We start from the raw sequence: 25,071 nt of genomic DNA, 5'->3' as shown, positions 1-25,071 counted from the left end.
ATGCAAAATCATTCATTGTTACAAACAAGCTTAAGTGAAAGCACCGTCTTTGTTGAGTTTGAAAATAATCGCCTGCATGCTCTGACTATTTTAAACAAATCCACATAATTCGCTTCTTCGCTTAAGTGTGCGATACAGTAAGTTGTTCTTTCGTTTAGATAAATGATGCGTTCAATTTCACATTCGAATATTAATCTACGGGAAAGTTGCAAATTCTCGGTACTCATGAAAAGGTTTTTCAATAACAATGCTTTTAATTGCATTATCATCGTTTTCCAAATATCAATGCACTTGGCAGCCCTGAACACCCAAAAAAATCAAAACACGAACATCTGTGAATCACTTTTCCACAGGGCGAGTTTGTCGATTTTAGTACCGGAAAATCGCGTTTATCGTGCGCCCTTCTCAAAAATCGATTCTGTTCCCTTATGGTTTGAGGTTAGGGCTGAGGCCTTCTGTTAAAGTGGTGTTCGTGTAGAACTGTCAATATATCCTAATAGTTTTTCACGGTATTGTGGGATATCAGTGAATAAATCATGTGAATGTTTGATTAAGATAAACAGTGCAGCTGGCACCACTATTTGCCAGCATTGTTAGATCTGTCACAAACGTCACGAACACACAGAACATAAACAACCCAAAATTGAGAACGCCAACGCACCAAAACAAAGTTCAGTCTTCTTTCTCGATTTTGGTGTGGTGAAAAAAGGCCAAAACGAAGTTCGCAGCTTGAACTCGACACCCCAAAAAACGTTCTATTTTTTTATCGCTATTTTTTTGTGAATATGAGACCCCCTGTAGAAAAAAAGAAAAAAAAATGCGATTGAAATTGGTAGAGAAATTTTGATTCGTATCATCAATTCAGTTATTTATTTTTCTTTTATGTTTATTTTTAGGAAATAATCAAATCACGTGAGCCTCCACAACTTTAAAAGATTGACAACTGATAAAATTATCAATTCAAGGACCCAGTCGAGAAAGGATAGAAGATTTTTATACAAAACCGGTCATACTGAAACCCAACCTAAAATGACGAAATCGCTGACCCAATCCACTTCAGAACAAGTAACTTCTATTTGGCTTTCAACATTCTTCATGAATTTAAACAATAATTCAATTTTTAGATTTCTGTCTGATGCTGGGATAAAATGCAGCTGGAGGGGATCGAAATTGTGGAAACCGATCGGAGCTGATGTCGATAATGATGCCTTAATTGTTACACAAGGAAACCAACACATGCTGATGCTCTTCCTGCGGGCATCAGTCCCCTTAAAAAGGAACCAATAACAGCTCAAGAAAGGAATCATTCGGTTTCTATGCGGCTGTATTTTCCGGAACCGGATTGAGTATTTTTATCCGGAACCAGAAGTTCTATCAGCTGTTTCGTGCACCGGAGAAAAGAGAATATGCATCCGGAAGATGCAAGCACAGTTCCTGCCATTCATCCCCATTCCTGCCAAGAAAATAAAAAGCAACTTTCCGAAAAACAGTTTAGAAGAAGAAAGTGCTTCGGAAGTCATTTTGCAATAAAAAACAGAACAATAAACATGTTTTAAACGAAAAACAGTTTCTTGCATTCAATACATTTCTATCCCTTTTTGTATGTTTGTCCAGCATAAAATATATCGTTTTCCATTCAAATGCCCTTCTCGATTTTGGGGTGTGAGAATAGGGCTTCGTTCTCAAGTTTGGGAAAACCCCCCCGAACTCATTTTCGTCGGGAGCCAGTTTCATCCGATTTTGCGGCATTACAACTTGGTTTTGGGTTGTAGCGGCTTAGAGTGAATTGGGATTGGGCCTGCTAAAAAGAATAAAGCCTGCTCTTTACTCCTACACAGATTTCCATAAGAATGACAGCTAATCGGAGTGAAATTGGAGTGAAGGCTATTCCTCTCTCTGTTTAACACACGAGAAATCGTATACCGGGACTGCGAGCGCGCCCATCGCCCATGATGTCCATCTCGCTCCAATCCTTCTCCTTCTCGCCAGCGCTTTGTCACAGCAGTCACAGGTCCAGCCAATCCCCCATTCGTTCGTCTTTCGCGCACCTCGACGGTCGCGCAGTTTTGCCGCGCGACTCACATCCGTTTGTCCGGATGAAGGCATCATCGAGATCGCCGTAGCGGTTCTCCGATGGACTCCGGAACCGGTCTCACAGGTGTGTTTATAAAGATGTTTAAAAGAAAATAAAACAGTAACTCTAAGTAATTTTTATGAAATGGGTCATTTTCAGGATAAATTGAAATATAGTCGCTGAGTCCCCAAAACCGAAGCGACGGCAACATCACTGACGACATTTCATGATTTCATGTTGACATCTATTAAACATCTTCTAAGTGTCGGAACCAAACTAAAGAAAGGATTTCCGGTAGCCGGGCGTTCGACAAATTTTTCATCGCCGCTGGTTGGCAAGGTTGCCAATCACCAGCGTGAAAAATTCGGATTTCAACTGTATTGACAATATTTGATTGGTGGTTTCCCATATACTTTGATTTGTATGAGTTTTGTTGGCAGATCTCTCTACGAACGAAAATCCGAATCTTCAACTCAAACGTCAAATCCGTATTGCTGTACGGGTGCGAAACTTGGTGCACATATGCGGTAACGACGCGAAAACTGCAAGTATTTGTAAACCGCTGCCTGCGGAATATCATCCGCGCTTGGTGGCCTGGCAACTGGATCTCGAATGAGGAACTGCATCGCCGGTGTCATCAAAAGACGCTAGAAATCGAGATTCGGGAACGTAAGTGGAGATGGATTGGGCACACGCTGCGAAGAGATGAAAACGAGATTTGCAGAGAGGCGCTAGATTGGAATCCAGAAGGTCATCGAAGAAGAGGCAGACCCAGAAACTCGTGGCGGCGAAGCCTAGCCGCTGAAATCCGAACTATCGACGAGAATCTTGACTGGGACCAAGTGAAGACGCTGGCTCCGGATCGTCAACAGTGGAGGTCTTTTACCACGGCCCTATGCACCGGAGGATCGGCGCGGGATCATTAAAAAAAAAAAGTTTTGTTGTCCATATTTTTGAATTTTCATCTGTAATATTATTTCAGGGCAATGTATTTCTTAGACGTTTTTATTTGAATTATTATTATTCTGAAATATAAAAAATACAATGTTTGGAAAGATTAATGCTTTTGAATATATATAAAAATACACGGAAAATAATAAAAAGGTAAAATTTACCGAGATAGCAAGGTGAACGCTCGTGAAAGCCAAAAAGAAAACTTCTAACTTCTACCTCTTTGAGGTGAAACTCACCTCACAGCGAGGTAAAATTTACCTGAATCATGGTTGAACAAAAAGGTACAATTCACCGATAAAAAAGGTGAATCCATAAAAGTTAAATCTTACCTCACAACGAGGTGAAGTTCACCTGAATTGAACTGAATAGAAAAAAAAGTAGAATTCACCTAGAAAAAAGGTAAACCCAAGAAGGGTAAAACTTACCTCGTAGCGAGGTGAAGTTGATCTGGATTGAGCTAAACAAAACGGTACAATAATTCATCTAAAAAAAGGAAATATTTGCCGAATCCGTTTATTGAGGTTAAACTGTTTTGTTTTGATTCGTGCTCAATATGTGCAAATCGGAACAGAATGCGGTAAGTGTTTGCTTAGATATCATTTAGTTGTGCTGGTTCTCGTCATAATACTTTGCTTTTGTTTCAGATCGACCCACAGAGCTTTGAGGTGTATTCCACGTCATCCTTCAGATATCATTCCGGAAAAGCCGAACCTGACCGGACCAGACGGACCTGCACGAGGATTTAGCGGCCATAGTGGCTCGGAAGAACGCAAAAGCCGAATTGCCACGAGCCTGGCGAAGAAAGGACTTGCCTCAAAAATTTGATTAAACATGGTGATACATTTAAAAAATAAATAAAAGTCCCTATTTATTTTAAATAAATATTATTTTTTGAATGAATTTCGTTTTTATTTTTATTTATGAAACCAATTCAACCAACTAGCATTTACCTTTTAAACCAGTGAATGGGAAAACGGTATTATTTAATATTTTTCTAGGTGAATTGGAAAAACGCGTAAAATTTGTGAATGAAAAAAAAGGTAAAATTTACCTCGAAAAAGGGATGAAAAAAAAATCACCTCGCTTCTCGGTAAATTTTACCTTTTTTTTGTCTGTCTGTCTGTCTGTTCCCTATACATATACATGAAAACAACTGAAAAGATTAACTTGAAATTTGGCAGGTGGTTTGAGTTATGGTTTGAGACCCATCCCTTTCAATGGAATGGAAGAAGGAGTCCCTCAAATAAAAGACAAATGTTTGCCCAGCTCGCAAACCGATCATGCAAATTAGTCCAAATTTCACATGGGGGAGGATATTTGATGTCAAAGAATGTTTCCATGATTATTTGAAAATTGAAACCCCTCGCTTCTTCCAGTGCGAAGATAGGAAGGAGGAAGGGAGCCAACCTTACAATTTTTTACATAATTTCAGAACTACACAAGCAACCAAAAGTCTCATATCTACTTAAACTCGTGCCTCCAAAGTTCGAATTTCGCTGAACAAAAGTTCCGGAGGGAATTGGTACCGAATTTCCTCGAATGTGAGCATGAAAGTTACAAAAGGTTCCTCAAATAGCCTTCTATGGACTTGAAGTTCCAAAATGTTCCTCAAATAGCTTTTTTATGACATGTCATTCTCATCCACACGGTATAAAAGTTACAAATTAGATCTCAAATAGCCTTCTGTGGACTTCAAGTTCCAAGAAGTTCCTCAAATAGCCTTATTTGTGACATGTCAATCGCACCCAAACATTATAAAAGTTACAAATTAGGTCTCAAATAGCCTTCTGTGAACTTCAAATTCCAAGAAGTTTCTCAAATAGCCTTTTTTGTGACATGTAATTCGCATCATTCAGAATAAAAGTTACAAATTGGGTCTGAAATAGCCTTCTATAGACTCGAAATTCCAAAATGTTCCTCAAAACGCCTTTTATGAGACATGTCCGCCATCTCATGAATATGAAATGTGAACGAACATCACAAAAGGGCATATAATAAATTAATCATTTTTGGAGCTTGAAAATTGTTGAAATATATATTGAAACTTCAACTCAAAACAACTTAGAGCTAACTCGCAAATGATTGTTTTTTAAAAGAGTAAATATTTTGACTTCATAAAATTTCGTCCAATTGTATTCACTTACCACGAATTTATAACACATTGAAAGTCAGTTGAAGCAATTCATTAATTAAATATCAAGATAAACTCAAGGATTTGTATAATTTTATGCTTAACAGTAATAAACATGGAATTCCATTTCTTTAAAACCGATATTATTTTGGCGGATGATTGATTTATACGCTGTTTCGTAATGTTTCTTAGTAATAATCAACATGCGGCTTTGCTGCTGGCCGGTTGTTTGATTGCTTGAGTAAGCGAATCAAATAATTGTGTATTGCGGTTACTGGGAAAATTTCTAATCGAGCGACGGTAGCCTTCCGTGCGGTAGACTAGCCGGAGCAGTAAACACAGTTAAAAAATTCACTCTTACTCACTAATTTCATTGAAAAGTTAAGAAGTAAATTCTTGAATCAATCTTCAAATCATTATTTTGCAAGAGAGGACAAAACATATAGTCATCGGAATGAAATATTATTATTCTTAGTATTCATTGAGATTGAATTAATTACGAGCGTTAAAATCCCAGACAAAACAAAAAATAATGAACACTATTGAAAACACATTTTTCCATAGCCTGAGAATTAACGAATTCGGCATGACGAAGATTTTTGATGCGATAAATGCGTATTTGATACTTTATATGCTGGTCGAATTCAATTATGTTGTCGTTAAAATGTAACAAATCGTATATGAGAAGTTAAAAAAAGGAGTTGTGTACGGATAATGATCTATTATAGGAAATAATACCATTCGCATCGCAAAAAATTGGACTGCGCACTCATAACTGCGAAACTTGTGCGATCTGTCAAATCAGTATAAAATCTGTCGGTTTTCTACACGCTAACCGCTTTTCAGTTAAACTTTATACGGATAACTCCGACTGCAAAACATAGCACGAAATCCAACATTCAATGAATGATCGCTACCGTGTCGTCGAACTCTAAACTTATTTAAACAACTACAGCGTTTTCTTTTTTTTCGTGAATTTGTCCGCTGATTGACCCCATCGCAAACAGTTTTTTTTATTATTCATTTTTCCGTGATTTCGACCGCTGATTGACCAAGCTCAAGGCAAACACAATTTTTTGTTTTATAAACAATAGATAATCCGATAATAATATTTGGTATACATGTTTGTTTGACAACTTTTTATTAAATCATCTTTAAATGTTTTCCGCTTGTTCATCCGATTTAATTTCAGTCGATAAATAATCCTTATGTAGAACAATGCTCATTTTTTTTCTTGAATACTGTAATTTTTTTTACAGTGGTACCCTACGGGAGCCCAAATCAGCTATCGCAGAAATAGAAAAAAAGAGTGAATCAGCAATAGCAGAACTGACGTGCGTGCTGGCAGGTATCGAAAAGTTGAAAACAAACCAATTAAGTAAAATCAATTGAGGGAGGTGATGAGAGGAATAAAGATGGATGCCGAGAAACCAGCAGCACCACATGGGCTGGTTGGTGGTGAACAAAGTAAGAGAAGAGAGAAGATTTTTTTTTTGCTGATTAAACGTTTACTTGTGGGCTGAATAGAAGGCCGTTCAAATCTGTAATGGAACTTCAAAGTTTCGATAAGAACTTAAATTTTGGGCTGAATAAAAGGAACTTCAGCACATGGATTATGCTGATTAAGCTGTGTTCGACCTTTTTAACGAGACTTTTGGTTGCTTGGGTAATTAAGCTTATGGAGTCAAATTTGGCAAGAGAGGATATTGTGGTTCGAGAAATGTGTCAATTATTATTTGAGACCCCTCCTTTTTTCCTGTGGAAATATAGGAAGGGAGAAGAGACCTTATTTATTGCATCACTTGAGAACTATTCGAGTAAATGGAACTAAATTTGGCTTGGAAGGGTATTTGGGTACGAGAAATGGTTCTATGAATATTTGATACCCCTCCCTCCTTCCAATGATGAAAAAAAATGGAGAAGGGGCTCTCTAAAATTTTTCGCATATCTGGAAAACTACTCAATCAAATGGAATCAAATTTAGCGTAGGAAGGTATTTGAATATCAGAAGGAACATTTCAAGGGGGGAGGGTGCTCCTACACAATTTTCCACATCACTCGACAACTTATCCAGCAAATGGAACCAAATTTGGCTTGGGAGGGTATATTAGTATACTATTATACTATTGATACTATTGCCTCTTTCCAATAAGATGATAAGTTAACTTAAGAACTAATCGAGAAAATGGAAACAAATTTGGTATGGGAGGGCATTTGGACACGAAAAATGGTTATATACTTATTTTAGACTCCTTTTTCTTCAATTGGGGATAATGTTGAGGAGGAGGGGGCTTCTGCACAATTGTTTTGCATAAATCAAACACTTATCTAACAAATGGAGCCAAATATGATAAGGGAAAAATCATGCAATCAAGCAAATTAAACAGAATTTGGCATACACTCCCTTGCACTTTGAATGCACGAAATGTTTCTACTATGATTTGAGACCTATCCCTCTTTCCAGATAGGACATTGGTTGGAGGGAGGGGCTCTAATACAAATTTAACACCATAACTCAAGAATTAATAAACCAAACGAAACCAAATTCGGTATTTGAGCACATGAAATGTTTCTCCGTTGGTTTAACCCGAGGGGTGGAAAACAGAAGAAATAAAGAAAAAAAGCGCTCAAATGTCAACTTGATCTGATTAAATCACCGACCAGTGAGCAGGCATCAAATTCTGTTTCATTAGAATGACCATTCTTAAAACTTTTTTCAAGTCGTTGAAAGAGTTTGGCATTGGATAAGTTTACAAGTTTCACCAAACTGAGCATGCCTCATCTATGAAACATCAGCTTTGTTGATCTTGTTTGGTTCCAGATCGAATTTTTATCATAAACTTTTACAAATCTTTTCAAAAAGTGCTTATTTTTCCGTCGAAAAGTAAAAAATGCTGCAAAAAAGCTGCAACAAAATTTCTATTTGGCTGACGTAGATTTAACCCTTTAATGTATGACTTTTTTTAAGGGGGGGGGGGGTGTACGGTCTAACACTTTCAAAAAATCGATTTTTTTTATTTTTTTTATTTTCTTATTGTAAAACATTTCAAGAATGTTGTGTCAAATTTTCAAGTCAATTGAAGCAAAACTGTAGAAATTATAGGCCTATAGGCCTCCTCCTATCTAATACTACAAGAAAGCAAGAGCAGAAACTTCAAACGCGTTTTTCTCGAAAGCATATTTTTAAAGTCCGTGGACATCGTCATTTGAAAACTACTTATCCGATTCTTTTCAAATTTGGAACATATTTTCTACATATAAAATACCAGACCCCAACGTTTTTCTTTTTTGTTTTTTTTTACTTTGGGGAGATTTTACAGGTGAAAAATGGCGGATTTTTTCGTGAAAAATCGTAGTTTTTACTTCAAACAGCCACAAAAATTTCATAAAAAAATTATTAAACATCTATTAAAAATATTTTGCTCTGATTTTTTGACTTCAGATGATTCTGTGCTGAGATACAGTGTCCACCGCAAATCCTGTTTTTCTAAAAGGCATCCTCGAAAGTGCTCCGTCACCGGCTCATTTTTCAATATTTTTCTACGAAAAAATTACTAAATGTTCTTTTAACAATGCTTTGTATAATGCAAAAAAATTGAATACATTTGTTTGAACGATAGCTCTAGAAAAAAATCGTGAAAATCGTGTTTTTTTTTATACCCGTTAGACCCTCCCCCCGTCCCCCAAAATGAGAATAGCAGTTTTGATTCAATAAAATAATAACATTTGAATTCGAATAACACAACTGAACAGCTTTGAAGTCCTTATTTTGAGTATTATAAAAGTTATGGTCTAGTAAAGTTGAAAAGTAATTTTAGAAATTTGTAATTCATTCAATATGATTTTTCAAATCTTGCTAATTGAGTCCAGTGTTTGTGATTGATTGAGATTACAAAATTTGTTGTAATTTGGAAAACAAAAGAAATAACAGCAATTTTCCAAAAACTACTTTTTTCCAAAAAAAAAATATAAATTTAATTTTCGCAATTTTTCAGCGTACTTTGTTCGATATCTCACACATACATTAAAATATCGTAATAAAATACTTAATTCGGCTAATTTCTTTTAACTTCAAGAATATTTAGAAAATGGAACCAAATTCTTCTACTGCCAGAGGGGAGATATGAAGTGGAGAGAGGGTCATCCATTTTTCGAATAACTCAAGTACTTATCGAGAATGGAACCATTTATGGGATGGGATCGTATTTGTATACAAGACATGTTTTTCTGATTCTTTGGGACTCCTTACAATTTTTAAACTAATTCGATAACTAATCGAGAAAATGAGGCCAACTTTTGCACGGTAGGGTAAATGGAGCCAAATATGGCCCATGACGTTATTTTATTACGAAAAATGTATCTATGATAGTTTGAGACTCTTTCTACATTGGGAGGACATAGAGGATTCCATATATTTGTTTCAATTCATCAATTAATAAACTTTTAAGCAAACAAATCCAGAGTCATAAAAAGAATTAAAACAATGATGAAAACAGTTTTCATTGGGTTTGAAAAAAAAAAATAGAAAAATAATTGCAATAGTTATTTTGAAGAAAATTCTAAATAATTTTGGAATTGAATTTAAAATGTTGTGCAAATAAATGAAAAGTTAAATAACTATCACCAACTTGATTAATTTTTTGAAGGTGCAGCAAAGCGCACCGGGTCAGCTACTTTTCACGAAATAAATATTTCATACTTTTTAAATACTTTTGTTGATTTGCATATGGTGAAAAGTAAATTTCAAACAACACGCTAACTTTTGGCTACCCCTTAAAGGCGTAAAATTGACCCGTTATTGAGAACCTCCACGATCTGTCAAATAACGGGTCATTTTTTCGGGTCAATATTACCCCTTATTTCAAAAAGCTCGAATCCGCTTCGAAGGGGTAGATTTAGATGTTACATTGAATGCGTTATTATTTGTCCGGTGATATGGAAAATTGTAAGTATTTTATAGTATATTTATGTTGCTTCCTTTGTGAGATTTTAATTATTCATGTTATTATTTCAGAACAGCACAGTTCCGGACGAGAACGGTAAAAATTTGTAAGCCGATGACTGAAACCGGAAACATGGATGTTGGATAGTAAATACTAAATGGTGAAAAAATTTATTAATTGTAATTTTTGAATAAACAAAATGGAACATGATATTTTGTGGTGATTTATTTCTCAGTAAACATATTTTTCATAAGCAGCTCCTGAAATTTCCACCATACGAAAGCATCTTAAATAAGGGGTAATTTTCATCCGGTATGAGCCTTTGAAATAAGGGGTAATTTTGACCCGCTACAAGCGTTATGAGGCTGGGTACCCCTTAAAGGGTACAGCAACTTTATCCTTAAAAAGGAGTTCTCCCAGTCTTATTGAATAACGGGTCAAAAGTATTCGTTAAGGGGTAGCCAAAAGTTAGCGTGAATAAGTTTCCAACCAATGCACAGTGGTGCAGAACAGCAATCTAGCTGTACGAAATTAATAGCGCCCATGGATGAAGAGATAGACATTTGACGTCTTCAGCATCATTGTTCAGTTTTACAAGGAGCATATTCTAGTATCAACATTTTTGCCGAGGGGTCCACCGATAGCGAGATAAAAATGCTAACTTTTTTGTTTTTCAAATTAGGGCTTTGATGTCTTCGACAAAGTTGTTTATCTGATCAAAATACATAAGTTTGTTGAATATGTCAAAGTCCTATCACATCACCCTCAGGAGCTACAGTCAAAGTAAAAAAAATCTCTTGAAAAAACAGTTTTTTGAACCTGACACGTTGTAGATTGGATAAAATGGTTCGCTGTCTTTAAAAAAAAGTTGTAACAAGCCACGATCTACATTTGTCTCATACATTATGATGGGTTTAGAAGTTGTTGAAGCCCTATAGAAAGCATTTAGTGTATTTTATTGGCAATTTTTGAGGGCTCGTCTATCGAAAAGTGCACATTTTCGCAACACCCCCTTTTTTAGGATTATTTTTGATGTTAAGCGGAACCATTTTCAATTGAAATTAGTGCGGAAATCGGTGGAACTAGTAGAGATTTGAATGAATAAAAATACACGTTTTATGTAAAAATTACCTATTTTTCTTATAGAAAAAACGTTAAAACATTTAATTTATTAATAAAGTGATGCAGTTTTCTTTTATATATTTTGTTTTATTGAAAGGCATTTAAATTCGATTTTCCAAATCATTTAAACCCCAAAAATGAATGGAACTTATGTTTTAAATTTGGTAGAGCACTAAATTAGTATTTGATATCACTTAAATGAATAATAGATTTTTGCCATTACAATATAACTGCTTAAACTGGTTCCAAGTAACTGTATCCAAGTAACCAATCTTACAAGCAATTTGCTTTTGTCTTTCGTTGAATCATAAGTTTCAATCGAATTTAAATGCCTTTCAATAAAATAAAATATATAAAAGAAAACTGCATCACTTTATTAATAAATTAAATGTTTTAACGTTCTTTCTATAAGTAAAATAGGTAATTTTTACATAAAACGTGTATTTTTATTCATTCAAATCTCTACTAGTTCCACCGATTTCCGCACTAATTTCAAATGAAAATGGTTCCGCTTATCATCAAAAATAATCCTAAAAAAGGGGGTGTTGCGAAAATGTGCACTTTTCGATAGACGAGCCCTCAAAAATTGCCAATAAAATACACTAAATGCTTTCTATAGGGCTTCAACAACTTCTAAACCCATCATAATGTATGAGACAAATGTAGATCGTGGCTTGTTACAACTTTTTTTTAAAGACAGCGAACCATTTTATCCAATCTACAACGTGTCAGGTTCAAAAAACTGTTTTTTCAAGAGATTTTTTTTACTTTGACTGTAGCTCCTGAGGGTGATGTGATAGGACTTTGACATATTCAACAAACTTATGTATTTTGATCAGATAAACAACTTTGTCGAAGACATCAAAGCTCTTATTTGAAAAACAAAAAAGTTAGCATTTTTATCTCGCTATCGGTGGACCCCTCGGCAAAAATGTTGATACTAGAATATGCTCCTTGTAAAACTGAACAATGTTGCTGAAGACGTCAAATGTCTATCTCTTCATCCCTGGGCGCTATTAATTTCGTACAGCTAGATTGCTGTTCTGCACCACTGTGCAATGGCAGACTGTTTAATCTTTAAACTGGAATATCCAACAGGATCTGTTAAACTTAAAAATCATCTAGAATTTCGAAATCTAAGTAGGCCGGCAAATTTTCCTTCCCTTTGAAAACGAATCAGGGTATTTTTCTGTGATGTATGGGGATGAATCAACCAATTGATTTGAATAAAATAAAAAAAAATGTGATGTATTTACACAGAAGGAAAGGATATGGTTTTTAATGTATTTTGTGTTATCCGGGGTGGTCCTTTCCCCGACTTTGCTGAATAGATATTATGAAGTTTTTAATCATTTCATGCATCGTGGTTGGAAAGGTATCCAACTGAATCGACAATAAAAAAATTAATTCTGAAATCATAAATTTGGGATCTGAATTTACGAGTTACATTAAAAATCTGAATCCAGAATTGAATTTATTAAATGAAAATCCATGGAACCACGATCTATCACCGTGGTTTCTTAATTAACTAATAGCACTTTCAAAAGACGTTTCCCGCACGAGTAAATTTCATCCTCACTTCAAAAGCCAGTTTAAAATGTTCACCGGGGAGATGTGATCGATTGCCATCAGTCATTGCCGGAATTTTTTTAAATGGGGGAACACCACACGAAACGTCACCAACCAAGCAGGCATGAAGCCATCAAGTAGGCGGAATTCTAAAATCTTCGTCGTGTCGAAAGGGGCGCGAATGCGCGGATAAATCTCGGTAAACCAACAAAAATCTGAAAATCACCATCCATCCAATTGACCAAACGTGGCTGACGATGACGCTGTGGTGGCAGTGGGCACGTGCTGCCGCTTGAAGGAAGGGTATTTAGGTTTTTCTGGCTAAAATCCAGATCAGCTCAATTGTGGTGCGTGCTGAAAGTAGCTTTCTCCGTTGTTTCACGGAGAGGGAGGATTGAAAGGGTGAAATTAATATTGGCCCCGGCTCCGGTTTAGCCGGCAGTGCTTTACTTTCTGGATGGTAATCCGTTTTATATGTAGTGTAATGAAGATTAATTGCGTTCAATATTAAATGTTTCATGTTGCGAAGATTTGACGTGCCGCCGCACGTTGTAGGGCCGTCATCGTGAAAATCCATTTTTGACAATGGCTTTTATAAATTTTAAAGGCAATAAACGTATTTGAAATGATTTCTTTTTTGACATTTTTAGAGGCAAACAGATGAAAGCATGTCGTGATTCAATCAAAGCAACAAGGTTCCAAATACATGACGAATTTCCGTTCTTGCGTGGTGGGACGCTACTCGTTACCATGGGTGACGGTTTCCAGAGCTTCCTATGTTTATTTTGAAGAAATTAGTTTTACATTAAAGCCTTTGATAGTGCATTGAAGTAATCTTTTCATCCACTTTAAAATGAATATTTCTACAAAAACCGGTCTGATTGCAAGCCCTCGGAAACACATAGTCCGTCAGAAGAAAGAGTTTGATCCAGCTGTGCTGGCGCCATGCGCCATTACGCGTCAAGTACCGCTGGCGATTCGTCCTTTCGGTGGTCTCTACAATCCGTACTCCAAAGGCTGTTCGGTCCTGTGCAATCATCCGGCGGCCCAAGAAGTGAAGAATGTTGTTCGCCAGGCCAAAGACGCCTGGATCACTGAGGCCCGAATAGTGCACGGGGAAAAACTGATGCGAGGTAAAAGCGAATCCAAGCGGGTTATGTCGAAAGATTCAGATTTGCCCGAACACGTACCCGAAGAATTCTTTCGACGGTACACGGATACGGATTCGAGACCACTAACTCCGACTCCAACGGTGGCTAGTGGGAGGACTCGGGCCAGCGTAGGCGGATCACACCTGACCCGACGATGCGTAACACCGGAACCTCAGACGCAGAACCTGCAGGAACGGAAGCAGCTGATCCTGGACCTGCGTCGTAGTCACAGCCAAGAGACTCTGTACTGGAATGCTTCATCGGAATTATCACCCAGCCAATTGCAAGATCCTTCCTGGATGCAGCATCACAGTCAGATACCTCAGACGGTCGATGAAGAACGGGTTATGGGCGAGGCTGAAGCTGAGTCGGACAAGGAGGAAAAACCCTCGCTACCTCCGATGACTTGTATCAACGCCATGGAAGACGGTGAAGAAGATCCCCCGCGTAGACGAGGCAAACGGAGGAAGAAGTCAAAGCAATTGACCCAAACGATCAGCTTCACGCCCAATCAAGACCCCGAGACACAGGTCGCTACGATCGATCCGGACTCCCCGAACTACTCGGCACGACCTTCACTGGTTCCGAATGGGCGTAGTTTGTTGAGTTCTGCTGAATCACCTCCGAGGGTTAGCGTTCAGGAATCAATTGAACACGTGGAATCCTTTCTGGATGATGAAGCTTTACTGCTCCTTAGACGAGGGTTGAACATCGACGTAGTGGAGTCCATTTTCGAGCGATACGTAACCCTCTTAAGAAAAACAAAATTACAAAATGTAGTTGTCTGAGATAATCTTTCTCTTCAAAACAGAAATCCCGTGCCATGAGGGAAGCTTTTCGAACGGCTACCACCGATAAACTGAACTTTCAAACCAAAGCGGTTCAACAGCTGGAGGAAACGATGGAAATAGCCGACATCGATCACGAACAGTGGATCGATCTACCGAGAAAGTTTTCCCGCGCTTCTGCACGTTTCGAGCTTCCCATGGACACCCGAACTTTATCGAGTATCACACTTATTTCTAATAACCCTTTTTATGGCAGTTTTTTGACGAAGCGGACTAATTTTATCCTCTTTTCAGCAATGACCCCCATCGAGTACCTGAAGCGCAACGTGGTACTGAGCGACGATCGGAAGCAGCTGTTTCATCGGATCTTCGTGCGAAATCTACCGCGGGAGGATGTGTTGAAGACAAGCGCCCAGGACGACAACGACTCGATACCGGAGCAGGAAACGCCGGTGCACACCAAGGAAAGTTTCCGCAATTTGCTGGCTGATGTGACACGTGTCATTCCGATTAGTGCTTTCGACAAGGCGATGCATGAGGTGCTGGGGTTTCATGGTACTCCGCAGAAGATCTTTGAGGTGCGGGAGCTGCTAGAGCTGAACTACGACTACTATCAGGAGATACCGATCGATTTCCGAACCTGGTGTGGGATTGTGGCGTTTGCTGAGCGATATATAATTACACAGGATCGAGAGACGGATCCGTGTAATGAGGTTAGTTGCTTAGGAATAACCTTACAGCAGAGCGAGTAGTCTAAATATAGTTTCATGTTTTTATTTTTAGCTTGAAATGGTTGACTTTGAGTCATTGGAAAGGAGAATTCGTTCATCCAAACCATCGGAAAACTTATGTAAGGTTTTGCATATAATAAAAAGTAATTGATAACATGATGGATCAACTTTTTTTTTCAAGAGAGCCTCAACGAAATCAGAGCTTTGACTGTGGTTTCCTGAGGCCTTATTGACGCGAGAAGAACAACGAAAGATATTATGGAAATTTCAAATAACTATTAAGCGAGATTCCTTTTTCAGTGGTGCGTGCGAGTGACTTAGATGGAAAATTCGTAATCAGGCTGGAGGCACCTGCCCAACCAATCGCGACCGTAGACCTCATAAAAGCTAAAGGGTGTTCAAGATGAAATTGCCAGGCTATGAACTGGCTCTAACTTTTAAACCGTTGGGTAGAATTTAATGAAAATTTGGGTAGATTTAGTTCATAGTGCATTGTTTACATCCTGCAAGTTTTAAAGTGATCAAAACTCGCGGAATTGGAGTCACAAGAACAGCTGATAAAATCTTGCACATTCATCACGAGAACAAGGATCTCTCGCAACGTTCCATCGCTAAAACGTTGGGAATCGCGAACTGCACGGTGTCGCGAGTGATTAAGCGGTTCGAGGAACGATCGAAGTGAAGGAAAAAGTATTCCGTAAAACACCAAAAATCACATCCGCGTAGTTGGGGTCTTCAACCGAAACCCGAACGCCTCCGTTCGGAACGTGGCTAAGAAGCTGCAACTAAGCCGAAGTTTTGTCCAGAAGGCCTCAACCTCAACATGCTGACGAAAGTTGAATTCTGCATCATGGACGACGAAAGATATGTGAAGGTCGACTTCAAACAGATCTCCGGTTTTTCACGACCAAGGATAAGTTCAGCGTTTCGGAGCATGTCCGCACTCAGAAGATGTCCAAATTTGCGAATAAATTCCTTGTTTGGCAAGCCATATGTACGTGCGGGAAGCGGATCTTTCGTGACCCAGGACACGATGAACGGACAGGTGTACATGAAAGAGTGCCTCCAGAAGCGTCTGTTTCCTCTCCTGAAAGCCCACAACGTCCCAACAATCTTCTGGCCGGATTTGACCTCATGCCACTACTCCAAGGACGTGCTGAAGTGGTATGCGGACAATAAGATCAATTTTGTGCCGAAAATGTTCAACACTCCTGAGCTCCGACCCATCGAGAAGTACAGGGCAATTATAAAGCAGCACCTTCTTAAACGACCTAAGGTAGTGAAGACAGTCGAGGAACTTAAGCAAGTATGGGTTTACATGCAAAAAACGATTGTTTCACAGGTTGTGCAGAATCTCATGGCCGGAGTTAAGGCCAAGGTGCGGGAATTTGCATATGGACTGTAAATAAAATACGAGTAAAATGATAAAATGAAAATTAATTTTCAATCCATGAAAATTTGATGGCAATCGGATGAAAACTCGAATTTTGCGAATAAATTTTGTGTGTGGCAATTTCATCGTGAACACTCTTTAAAAGCGCGGTGATTAAAGATTTCTCGAATTTTCCGGAGCTTCAGTAGACATCAGCTGCGAACAAGGTCCTTTGGAAATTAAATGAGGGTATGTTCAATGTTTATGAAGAGTTGAATGTCTAGTTCATCTTGTTCGCAGTGTCGAGCAAGACCCTACGCTACCCAAGCTGCTAACCCTACGAGTAAACCTGTGATGGCTGAAGAGGACAACTTCCGTCCGAAAAAGATCGAAGGCATCGTTTGAACTATGGGAAGCTATGAGTTTCTGACTCTAAAAATCTCAATTAAAAACAGCTCGGGAACCACTTGTTTTTGGAAGCCGCGGCCACAGCAGTCCTCGACTGGTAGGCAGAGTTCTGAAAAGGGATAGGCTTAATAGCGGCACGTAAACGCAGCACTTTAGTTTGGTCGGTTAGTGAAGTAGTTTGTTCATCAGGGTCTCTATACAAAAGGTATTGACGTCAAACACTGAAGGCTTTGTGATAGCAAAAGTTGACGGGGTTTTTTGTCACTTTGCTATGCTCAACCAAACTGGGAAGTTTAACATTACAGTGGATAAGGTCGTCGAGGAGCTCACGGATGGGAGTCCCATGGTTATAACTTTTTTTATTCGTAAACGAGGATTAATCACCCGAGAATGCCGCATGATAATATGGTCTCCAATTCATGGGTATATAGCGTAACTTCACTAATGGGATGCGAATTATGGTCATAGTTCCAGGTGGATTTTAAGGGATAGGAAGGAATAGTAGTAAACGAATTACTCGGTGGATCGTCGTGTCTTGGAATGCAATCTGTAAACGAGGATAAAAAAGAGGTAAAATTCTTCCAGAAGCCCTGGCATTGTTAAATATTATTCTAATTCTTTATCCGTCTATACTCTTTCAATTCTTAAATATTGTTTCTCGAAGAATATAACATTTCACTGATATAGCCGATTAAATAAGGCTGGAACAAATATCAATTTCTTCTTTTGTCATCCCTCCTTTCGAAATTTCAAAAAACCCGAAGGGGGAAATAAATAAAGTTTAAAGTAATTTATGTAAATTTCGATTAAAAATTCCAATTTCTGAAAGATTAAAAGACCAAAAAACAAATTTAAGAAGATGGATGTTATTTCACCTTTTGTTTTCTTGATTTGATTGAATTATTCGGTAAAAAATTACTTGATTTACAAGTTTTCTGCAACCATATAGTATTCAATTTTTTTTGCATACAAGCTTCCGTGCAATTTATTCCAATTTATTTGTTTTTCGCATTATTTTTTATTGTCCCCCCCCCTCGCGATGTTCCAACTCCGAATGACAAAAGAAGGATTTGAAATTTGTTCCGGCCTAATTTCATAAAATAAATTTACTATGATTAACTCTTCATTTCAAAAAGTAAAATTGATTGTCAAATGATTCTTAAAATGAAAGTAAAAATGATCTGGTATGAACTCACCTTTGAAATGGATAACAGGTTTTCCTCACAGTTTGCTTCCATCCGTCCAAGAGAGGCTGGTCCCCTGAATTTTGACACAAGTTCAGCAAATATCTGATTAGGATACGAATTTCTCACCGTGAAATTCTGTAACGCAAGTAAAATTAGAACATTTGAGTGATACTAATTTCATTGTTTAGAATCCTACCATTTGGTGCCTAAGCTGTGTGGCGTTTCTTTGTTGATCCAGGGTTACTTAGTTTCCCGAGCAATATTTTCCTGGTTGTGTCCGTCCAAGCTGGAGAAGATGGACAACATCGAACGAGTGATAAAAACTAAACTATTCTAAAATATTATTATGGAATTTTCTTTCACAAAAAAGTGATGAAACACAAAAATCCTTTTTACAAAGTTCGTTTATAAAAATCTGTGCATTTTTTTTTATTCTAAAAGTGCACCCTACTCTCCGAAGTGTCCAACATTCGATCAGCCATCCGAATTCTTTCCTGAAGCAAACGAAGCTCTTCACTTTCTTCTGTTTTACTGCTTCCTTTGAGCAGAAAATGATGTAAAAACAGTCGCAAGCTATCCTTGAAACCTTTCAACTTAAAACTAGGAGCAACTCTGTTGAAAACCTGCAAACACTTATTCTCATCCTCATTCAACAGAATCCCCAACATGGTCTGTCGGACCAAACGTAGCGTAAGTTTATCGATTTCGGCAAATTCGATTACTTTGAGTACCGAAAGTGCTAACCCTCCTTCACTGATCAAGTGAGTAAGTAGCTTAGCTAGATTTTTCACAGGTGCCTGCTTCAGCGAGTGTATGTCCTTCAGCCGATCCCAGATGGCAAACTGAATCGCCAGCTGGTATCTTCGATCGTACTCACAAAACTTTTGCGCCAATACACTGTAATAAGGATTGTAATCTTTTTCGGCCAGACAACAGTGCAACAACACCGTGGCCACAATCCTTTGGTCCTTGATCGAAAGCCGAAGAATTTTGTCGAACGCATCCAGATAGTCTTCGGCGCTCATGATAACGCAGAAAACGTTACGCTTATCGTCGGTGTTCATTCGTTGTTTTCGGGCCAACTCCAACAGCTGTTGACTGAAGGCTCCACTATCAGATGGAAGTGATCCGTTTTTGGCGGCGTCTTTTCCGTCTTGTTTTCCGTGCCAGGCAGAGCCAACGAGCCACCACTTGCCTCGTTCGTCGATTCGAAGCAGATCTTCCAAACCGATGTTTAAACTGCTCACGTATTTGCCTTGGGTGATCATGCCTTTAAGGAGCTTTCGAAAGTGTTCCACCAGGGATGGATCGTATTGGGGAATTTTGTTCATGTTGTTGTTTTTTACGGCTAGAAGTGTGTCCAACATGAATTTTACCCGAGTGCTACAAATAAAAAATTTGTTATATGACTCTTCAAAGACAAAAATATGAAAACTTACTCATTCTTCAGTTCCGCGGGAACTTCAGAGGCACGCTTTTGGACTTTCTGTATCATTTCTTTTAGCGCTAATGGGTCGTCTTTCCGTAGAACAAACCCAATCGACCGAAGAACCAGTAGAATGCATTCGACAGCCTTTTCGTTGAACTGTGCAATCAACCGATCGATCACGTCGTATATCAGTTTGTTTTTCAAAATTTGAAACGTGAACAAGTGGCACAAAATGAGGACAGAATTGTCCAGCGATTTATCTTCAACATCCAGTGATTGGATTTGATCCATTAGAGAAGTGAACTTTTCGACAACGGTTTCCAGAAAGTGCGAACCTACTTCGGAACCAACGTTAGCGTGTAAAATAGCAACCAGTAGCGTATGCTCCAATACCATTCGTTCGGAAGCCAGGACCGGGGCTAACAGAGCTTCCAGAATCAGAGTGGTTAAGGTACTGTTCATATCGAATCTTGCATTTTGCATGTACAGGTTATCGAGTTCGATCGATATCCTATGAACATTTGATTCGGCCAACCGATTGATTTGACCTTTAAGTTGTCGTTTCAAACGAAGGAGCTTTTCTTGGCGCTTCGAATCCTGCCCAAGACCTTTTTCTGCTTCCATTCGTGCTCGCATGTGTGGAGGAATATATTTTCCACCGGTCGGCTGATCTTTAACAACATTTCCTTCGCGATCACGTTTCCTTCCATAAATATCTTCCCAAAGTTCATTCTCTTTAAGGGCAGGTTGCTGCTCTTCGTTATCTTCTCCTTTGTCAGATTCAATACCATCTAAGAGATCATCTAGGCCATCGTCTTCGTCGGAATCTCCGCCGAATACATCCTCGTCAAATTCGGAATCTTCCTCCGGTTCGGGTTCTTCGATATTGACCTTTTTCTTCTTTTTATCTTTTTTGGCTGATTTTTCTTCAGCCTGTTCAACGAAAGTAACCTTCTTAGATTTCTTATCTTTCTTTTTCTTGGGTTCATTTTCATCGCTCGGGGCATCGCTTCCAGAATCTTCCATTTCATCCGACTCGTACAGTTCATCGTTGTCGGAATAGTCTTCTTCGGCGTGCTCATCCAAATCAATCTCGATCTCAGAATCGAACCCAGTCAAGCTATCCAAATCATCGTCTCCCAAGTATTTCTTCTCGATCTTCTTCAGCCTTTCCATGCGCTGAGCATCCTTTTTCTTGTTTCCCTTTTTATCATTAACAATCACCTTCTTTTCAGGTTTATTTTTGTTTCCCTTTTTACCGAGCGCTTCCTGAACATCGTTCTCGAACTCGTCCTCCGAGTTGACTTCCAAATCGGCCGCTTCACGAGCAGCTTCATACATCTTCCGGATGTTGTCGTCCGTACAGAGCTCCAGACAGTAGTCCAGTCCATCGTTGAAGCTTTTCGGAACTCCTTCCTTATTTTTGCGACGATTGATTTTCAACAGTTTTTCGTAACGCTTGATGATCGCTTCGTCTTCTTCGTTGGCCGCTTGCAGTTGAGAGATACGCTTTTCCTTCAGACCCTGCTCGTAGCTTCGCAGCTCTCTCATCTCCTGCTCACGTTCCTTCTCGAGTTGGCCCATTACCCCACCTCCTCCGGATGCTTCAGCTTTATTGCTGGAAACTTTTGTTGAGGATTGCTCTTCAGCCTCATCTTCTACAAAAAAAAATAATAAAAAAATAATTTCTAATGACGTTCGAAAGCTAAAATTCAATTTTTCCTCACCAAAATCTGATTCAATTTCCTCGTCCTCGAAATCATCCTCTTCCTCCTCTTCGCTGTCCTCGGGATTCATTTTTTTCTTGCCACCACTTAACCGTTGCTCCTCATCGTCACCCGGCTTTCCATGCTGCTGCCGCTTCCGGTTGTGATAGTTGAAACGGTTCAACTTCTTCTGCTGCCGTTTTTCCTTGCGCAGCTCTTTTCGTGTTTTCTGTACGCCGGCACCGTGACGCCTCTGATTGCGCTTCTTGCCGGAAAAACCGAGCCGAGCGTGTTTCTGCGGACTGAGGGAAATTTTATTCATATTTGTGATCGCGATATAATATAGATCAAAAGTACTTACCGAATTTTCATGGTTTATGCTTAAAACACTTTGGAGAACGATGTAAAACTAGAAAAACCGGCTAAAATCCATCGATGAGCGCCATGCGAGCAGGCGGCCGCATATATTTCAAAACAAAACAGCGCACGTGCGTTTTGACATTTTGCTTTGCTTATGCACTCTGTTCCAAATTAATGCATTATTGGGTGAGTGGTAATCGTTATTTCTGAAAATTGTTTAAACCTCAATGAGTAAAACTTGCCGGGAAGTATTATTCATCGAAGAACTTTCAAATCCGTTCTCTCTTTTATTAATTCCGCATAAATTATGTACCTATATAAATAATATTATTTTTGTAATTGAAGAAATGTTGAAAAATCCTCTAGCAAATTCAAATTCAATCAAGAAAATAAATGTTTAGATGCATTTGTATAAACTGGAAACATCAATGCATGATTTTTCTTGCTCAAACTTGAATTTATTTTTGTCCGCATTCTGATCTATAAGCAATCATTTGCGAATCGGCTGTTATTTTATTTCATATACTGCGCTGTAACGAACAAAGTGACTCGAAAATTGCGCATTTTGAAAGTTTTATTTAGAAAACCCATTTTTGCATCCAATCTTGCGACATGAAGCAATGCGTATAGTGAAAGAGAAATCTTCTTCTTCTTCTTTTTGTTTTTATGGCCAGTTCATGAGTGAGCTATAATGCCAAGTATTGTCAAACCATGAAAAGAGTGTACAGTGGGCCCAATGTGCCTCTTTTACTGAATTATGTCGAATTGTTATTTATATTTAACTTTCGTTATATAATTTTTTTTTTATTAAATATTTTCTATAGAGAAGAATAATGTCGGTAAGTTTGTGTTAGAAATAAATCTTAATTAAATTTAAAAATTTTGTTATTTCTATGTAAGTATCTTCATCAGCATTTTTAATCATTTGTGCAATGTCGTCGTTTAGTATTAGGTTGGGAAAATTTACCCTTTCATTAGTATATTTATAACAGTCGAATAGTATGTGTTCTGCGTTCTCTGTTGTTCCACAAATATCGCATTTGTTGTTTGTTTCAATTTTCCAACTGTATAATTTGTCTTTAGTGAGTGTGTGAAATGTTCGTAATCTTCCTGATATTATAATTTGTTGTGTATTTAGTTGTAATTTGTCAAACCAAGGTCTGTTTGTGACTTTTTCCATTATTTTGAAGTGCTGTCTTCCTTTTTCTGATGATATTTTTACGTAATCTTCATTCCATTCTTTCATGGTTTCTTCTTTAATTAAATTTAGAGTGTCATTTAATGGTATTTTTGATTCAAATATATTTGAGCTGTTGCATCCAGTTTTTGATAATTGATCTGCAATTTCATTGCCCTCTATACCTTTGTGACCTGGTATCCATTGCAATTTAATATTTTTTTTACTTTTTTTTATTTTTTCAATTATTTCAAAAATAATAAAATTATTCACAGATTTTTTGATATTTTTTAATATTTGCAGTCCAGACTTAGAATCTGTACAGATAACAAAGTTGTCATTATTTTTCGTGTTTATTATATCTATTGCCAAATTTATGGCCATGAGTTCTACATTCATAATCGATAATTCCTTACAAACTTGTATGTCAATTTTTTCATTGTCTTGTTCAGAATAGATTCCCAATCCACAGCTATTATCTGTTTTTGATCCATCTGTGTATATTTTATTGTAGTTTTTGTAGTGCTTTTCTAAATGTTCTTTAACTAGAGATTTGATGACTTTTTTGTTCAAATCATTTTTATTTCCTAAAGATTCAATATTAATATCTATTCTATCATTAATATTTTTCAATTTTAGCTTATTTTGATCTGCAGTTAAGTCTATGATTTTTCTTTGTTTAAAGGTAATTAATTCCAGAAAAGTGTACTTTTTGGGAAACTGATCTATTTCTTTAAATTGATTTAATATATTACAAATAGGTTTGTTATTTGTGAAAGATTTTACAACTTCTTTCTTGGCAAGCCATTTTGCTCTATGATGTATTGGGATTTCCCCTGCTTCTGCGTAAATGGCATTTATTGGTGTAGATTTTAGAAGACGGAGGCAAGTTCTTAGAGAGTCATTGTAGGATGAGTTAATTTTAGCAAGATTGGTTTTTGCTACATTTCCATAGATTGTTAATCCATAGTCTATCTGTGATCTTATAACTGCTTTATTTATTTTCAATGCTGTTTTTGGATGTGCTCCATTTTTCTTTTTACAAATTAATTTGAGAATGTTCATTCTCTTTTTTATTTTATTATTCAAATAATTTATATGATTTTTATTGGAGAGCTTATTATCTATTATATATCCTAGATATCTATGATGATCCACTTGTTTTATCAATGTATTATTTATTTTGATATTTATTTTCTCATCATTTTTTGAGTTATATAATATAACTGCAGTTTTTTCTGCATTTATTTCTATTTTCAATTCATCTAATTTTTTTGACAACTCTTGGATTGCTGCGTTACCTTTTTCTTCTAATTCTTCCTTTGATTCTCCATTTATAATCATTACGAAGTCATCAGCAAATTGTAAGATCGATGATTCGTTTTCGTTGTTTTCATGTATATTTTTTGTATATATATTAAATAATAATGGAGAGAGTGGACAACCCTGTGGAAGACCTTTATTATTTTTCCTTTTAATTTCTTTTCCATTTGTTTCTAGAAGAACATTTCTGTTTATTAAATATTTTTGAATCCATTCTATTAATTTTAGTGGTAATTTTATTTCATCGAGTTTTCTAAGCAATATGTAAACATCAACCGAATCAAAGGCTTTTGTTAAATCTATGAAAATTGATAATGATTTTCTCTTATTCCTACTAGCTTGTGTTACTAAAGAATTTAAATGATTGATACAGTTTATTGACGAGAAACCTTCGCGAAAACCGTATGAAAAATCCGGTAATATTTTATTTTCTTTTAAATATTCATTTATTCTTTCTTTCAAGATACAATTTATTATTTTTAAATTAGTATTTATCAATGCTATTGGTCTATATGAACTCTCCATCATTTTGTCTTTATTTTGTTTCCATATAGGTATTATTTTAATATTAAGCCATTTATCTGGTATGTTACCTTCTATCCATACATTATTTAAGATTTCTAGTATTTTAGTAAGTACATTGATG

General features: G+C 37.3%; 2 protein-coding genes across 2 annotated transcripts; one reads left to right on the top strand and one right to left on the bottom strand.

The window, feature by feature from the left end:
• The first annotated feature begins 13,520 nt into the window (after nt 1-13,520).
• LOC129743372 (uncharacterized) lies at nt 13,521-15,614 on the top strand. The gene is made up of 4 exons (XM_055735358.1): nt 13,521-14,687; nt 14,756-14,951; nt 15,027-15,445; nt 15,516-15,614. Exons 1-4 carry the CDS (start codon nt 13,647-13,649, stop codon nt 15,612-15,614), a joined length of 1,755 nt encoding a protein of 584 aa, XP_055591333.1. The 5' UTR covers nt 13,521-13,646.
• Nucleotides 15,615-18,626: 3,012 nt separating this feature from the next.
• On the bottom strand, nt 18,627-22,084 carry LOC129744670 (nucleolar MIF4G domain-containing protein 1 homolog). Its single transcript, XM_055737306.1, has 4 exons — nt 21,927-22,084; nt 21,587-21,867; nt 19,870-21,517; nt 18,627-19,813 (listed from the first exon to the last, which is right to left on the bottom strand). The coding sequence occupies exons 1-4, from the start codon at nt 21,935-21,937 to the stop codon at nt 18,865-18,867; spliced, it is 2,889 nt and encodes a 962-aa protein (XP_055593281.1). The 5' UTR covers nt 21,938-22,084; the 3' UTR covers nt 18,627-18,864.
• Nucleotides 22,085-25,071: the final 2,987 nt, after the last annotated feature.

This window comes from Uranotaenia lowii, chromosome 2 (assembly GCF_029784155.1).
Source record: "Uranotaenia lowii strain MFRU-FL chromosome 2, ASM2978415v1, whole genome shotgun sequence".
NCBI lineage: Eukaryota > Metazoa > Arthropoda > Insecta > Diptera > Culicidae > Uranotaenia > Uranotaenia lowii.
Note: the sequence above shows the minus strand (reverse complement) of the source record. Positions and strands in the feature narration are given on the sequence as shown.